This window comes from Engraulis encrasicolus, chromosome 12 (genome assembly GCF_034702125.1).
Source record: "Engraulis encrasicolus isolate BLACKSEA-1 chromosome 12, IST_EnEncr_1.0, whole genome shotgun sequence".
In the NCBI taxonomy this organism is placed as follows: Eukaryota; Metazoa; Chordata; class Actinopteri; order Clupeiformes; family Engraulidae; genus Engraulis; species Engraulis encrasicolus.
Genome location: NC_085868.1, coordinates 54,873,743 through 54,878,404, shown reverse-complemented (window position 1 = coordinate 54,878,404; position 4,662 = coordinate 54,873,743). Strand labels below are relative to the sequence as shown.

General features: G+C 42.1%; 1 protein-coding gene across 1 annotated transcript; it reads left to right on the top strand.

The window, feature by feature from the left end:
* Positions 1-500: 500 nt before the first annotated feature.
* Positions 501-4,036, top strand: cryba2a (crystallin, beta A2a). The gene is made up of 4 exons (XM_063212822.1): positions 501-690; positions 2,000-2,141; positions 2,884-3,026; positions 3,797-4,036. Exons 1-4 carry the CDS (start codon positions 521-523, stop codon positions 3,942-3,944), a joined length of 603 nt encoding a protein of 200 aa, XP_063068892.1. The 5' UTR covers positions 501-520; the 3' UTR covers positions 3,945-4,036.
* Positions 4,037-4,662: the final 626 nt, after the last annotated feature.

Below are 4,662 nucleotides of genomic sequence, written 5' to 3'. Positions count from 1 at the left end.
ATAGTTTGGCAGGCCTACGTCTTGGCAATGGGTGGAGGTGTTAGGGCGAGGTATGGGTCGGGATTTGAACCTGCAACGCTCTGGTCTAAAGACCCATCTCCTTAGCCACTAAGACATGGCATGACATGTGAATGTGGAGCCACTGTAGGCTATAGTTTGATACATCTTGGTTGGAGATATTGGGCGAGGTATGTGTGGGGATTCGAACCTGCAACCCTCTGATCTTCTCCTGTTCTCTCTGTCTCTAGCTGGAGAGCAGCAGTCGGCCGCCAAGATGAGCATGATGAATAGAGTGTAGGGCGAGGTGTGTGTGGGGATTAGAACCTGCAACCCTCTGATCTTCTTCTTTTCTCTCTTGTCCCCGTAGCTGGAGAGCAGCAGTCGGCCGCCAAGATGAGCATGATGAATAGTGTAGGGCTGAATAGAGTGTAGGGCGAGGTATATGTGGGGATTCGAACCTGCAACCCTCTGATCTTCTTCTGTTCTCTCCGCAGCTGGAGAGCAGCAGTCGGCCGCCACAATGAGCATGATGAACCAGCAGCAGATGATGGACCAGAGGGGCAAGTGGAGGATCACCATCTTCGAGGAGGAGAACTACCGCGGACGCCGCTGCGAGTTCACCCTCGAGTGCCCCAACATCATGGACCGCCAGTTCCAGAAGATCCGCTCCATCAAGGTCGACAACGGACCGTAAGTAGAATATGAGGAGAGAGATGACCAATAGCACGGATAGGCAGAGAGAGAGAGAAAGAGATAGAAAGAGAGAGAGAGAGAGAGAGAGAGAGAGGGATGGGAGAGAGGGAGATAAGAGAGAGAGACAGAGAGAGGGATGGGATAGAGAGAGAGAGACAGAGACAGAGAAAGGTAAATAAGACAGAGAAATAGAGAAACTTCCAGATATGCACAACAATCAACATCAACAATGGCCAAGACAAGAGAGATAAAGAGAGAGAAAATAAGAAAGAATGAGAGAAAACTAGAGCTAGAGAGAGAGAGAATGTGAGACACAGAGAGAGAGAGAGCTCCATCAAGGTTGACAATGGTGTGGAGGTGTCCAGAATGCAGAGGAATAGTGCTTTGGGTGTGAATGCAGAGGAGTGGTGTACTATGTTTAAATGAGGTAAGGCATGTGTATTGTGTGGGTGATAATGTGTAAAAATACATAACAGTAAGTACAGGACAGATGTAGGATTGGTAGGAAATGTGACTATGATGTTTAGTGAATGCATGAGATGGATGGAAGAATATACACCAATTTTAAGTATGATTGAAAGTTTCAAAAATGAATGATTGGACTGAATGAGTGTATAGGCTGTTCTTATGATAATACTGTTTTATTTGTTAATGCTGCTATTGTATTGTTTTTAAAAGCCCTTCTAGTAGGGTTGCCAACTGTCAATGAAAAAAATACGGGACACTTCATCGTGCCGGAGGTCTGAGGATCATCCCCCAGAAAATTTAGCATTTCTTAGATGTAATTTCCTGCATTTTAACGTCCCGTGTCCCGTTTCAGTTCAATACGGAACCCGTACTTTCATCTGTAAATACAGGACGATTCCGTATTTCAAGGGACGGTTGGCAACCCTACCTTCTAGGGACGAGCATTGGAAATTAGCTTTTGGCTATAAATGCTATGATGCTTGCTGTTTTGGTTGTTATGCAACCTACATGTTATGTATCTGTCCCTATCAAATAAACTAAACTAAACTAAACTACTAAGGCAGAAAGAAGGGAGAGAGTGAGTGAAAATTTGAAAGAGGTAGAAAAAGAGATAGATGGACTGAGATATGTTTGGCAGGAAAAAGGCCCTTTCTTGAACCGTCATGTGACCCAAGTGCTGAGTACTACTCCTGCAATTACATTTAACTTAGCCTACCTCTCTCCTTTCTCTCTCTCACTCACTCTCTCTCTCACTCTCTCTCTCTCTCTCACTCTCTCTCTATCTCTCTCTCTCTCCATCCCCCTCTTCATCCCTCTCTCCTCTCCTCTCCTCCTATAGCTGGGTGGGTTATGAGTACCCCGAGTACCAGGGGCAGCAGTACGTGCTGGAGAAGGGAGAGTACCCCTGCTGGGAGAGCTGGAGCGGAAACAGCGGCTACCGTACCGAGCACATGCTGTCCTTCAGACCCATCAAGTGCGCCGTAAGTACTGTACTACTACTACTACTACTACTACTACTGCACACACACACACACACACAGACACAGACACAGACACAGACACAGACACAGACACAGACACAGACACACACACACACACACACACACACACACACACACACACACACACACACACACACACACACACACACACACACACACACACACACACACACACTAAGACCTCCCGAGCGCATGCACATGCAAATATATTTTCTCCAGTGTGTTGCCTTGAGTAACGCACAGTACGTGCACACACACAAACAAACTTGAGTCAGACATACAGACACACAAACACACAGTTTCATTGATGACGATCACGATGACCTGCGTTTTGGGTCCTTTACGATCGTCCCCTCTACCCCTCTGCAGAACCACAGTGACCGCAAGATCAGCCTGTATGATAATATAATGCAATGTAATGTAATGTCCTTTTGCTCTGCAGAATCACAGCGACAGCAAGATCAGCCTTTAATATAATATAATGCAATGTAATGCAATGTAATGTAATGTTGTGTCATTTTGCTCTGCAGAACCACAGCGATAGCAAGATCAGCCTGTATGATAATATAATGTAATGTAATATAATGTAATGTTATGTCATTTTGCTCTGTAAAACCACAGTGACAGCAAGATCAGCCTTTACTATAATGTAATGTAATGTAATGTAATATAATGTAATGTAATGTTATGTAATGTAATGTCATGTCATTTTGCTCTGCAGAACCACAGCGACAGCAAGATCACCCTGTACGAGTGCAACAACTTCATGGGCGGCAAGTTCGAGCTGTGTGACGACTACCCCTCTCTGCAGTCCATGGGCTGGTGCAGCAAGGAGGTGCCCTCCATGAAGGTCAACTCCGGAGCGTAAGTCAACATTTATAATCATCTATAAATATGGATATAAACATTTATATACCTTTATTAACATACATAACCCTCCATGGAGGTCAACTCCGGAGCGTAAGTCATTTAGACATTTATAATCATTTATATACCTTCATAAACAATAATACATTTATATATCTTGATAAACATGCACAGCCCTCCATGAAGGTCAACTCCGAAGCGTAGGTCTACATTTAGAAACATTTAGAAATATGTATGTACCTTCATAAACATGTATATACCTTTATTAGCATACATAACCCTCCATGAAGGTTAATCCCGGAGCGTAAGTCATTTAGACGCTTATATATCTTTAGAGACATCTATATATCTTTAAAAACATTAACATACCTTTATAAACATACATAGCCCTCCATGAAGGTCAATCCCGGAGCGTAAGTCATTTAGACATTTATATATCTTTATTAACATCTATATACCTTTAAAAACATTAATATAGGCCTACCTTTATAAACATACATGGCCCTCCATGAAGGTCAACCCCGGAGCACAAATAACCTTTGACTTTACCTGCCATTTATTGGGGGCTCAGTTAGCATTAGCCTGTTATAATGTTAATACTAATAATAATGTTCATAAAAGGTTGCGAACCACTGTAGTACAGTATGGGAAGACTGTTTTCTGTACACCTCTGGAGTACAGTTTGTGAAGACCTTTACTTTTGGCACCTCTGGTGTAGAGTGAGTAGCTGTCATGTGACCCTCATGTTGTGTTCTTCCTTCCTGCAGCTGGGTGGCCTACCAGTTCCCCGGTTACCGCGGCTACCAGTACATCCTGGAGAGAGACAGACGCCAGGGCGAGTTCAGGAACTACAACGAGTACGGAACCCAGGCTCACACCAATCAGGTGCAGTCCATCCGCAGGATCCAGCACTAAGGCCCGCCCCTCCGGCCTTTTACTCGATCCTCATTGGCTACTGTGTACCCACTGTTAGCATGGTATGACATGTGATGATGATAATAATGATGATGTAGGCAATAAAATTTTTATTTCAAACTCCAAAGAAACACAGAGTGTGCTTGTCGCCATTTCCTTGAGGTAATAACTCAATAATACATACAGTACAGTAGGTATTTTGGTTATTATAACCATTCCTAACAGTAGGTATTTTGGTTATTATAACCATTCCTAACAGTAGGTATTTTGGTTATTATAACCATTCCTAACAGAGTTAGACAGGGAGGGTGCTTATTATTTTATTATTTATTTAATTATTTATTTAAGAGAAAAGAAACAGTATTATTTATTATAATTTTTACTCAAACTAACAGGCCCTGTCAAACCAACTTGGCAAGAAAGGCAGGCATTGCTGTTAGATAAATACTTTGACTGGATGCAAGAACCCAACCAGAGTATTTCTGAAAGAGCATGTATATCAGCAGCACAACATTTAAAGACACATTTCGCAGTGATAACGCTTCACTTTTTTATTTTGTGCACCTTGTTAGGATTAGAATGTATGGTAACACTTTATAATAATGTTCCTTAGTAAAGACTCAGTAAATAATTAACTAATGATGAATAAAACATTAACAAATGTTTTTTATTATTAACTAAGTTTTGTTAATGCTTTATAAAATAACTACAAATGATA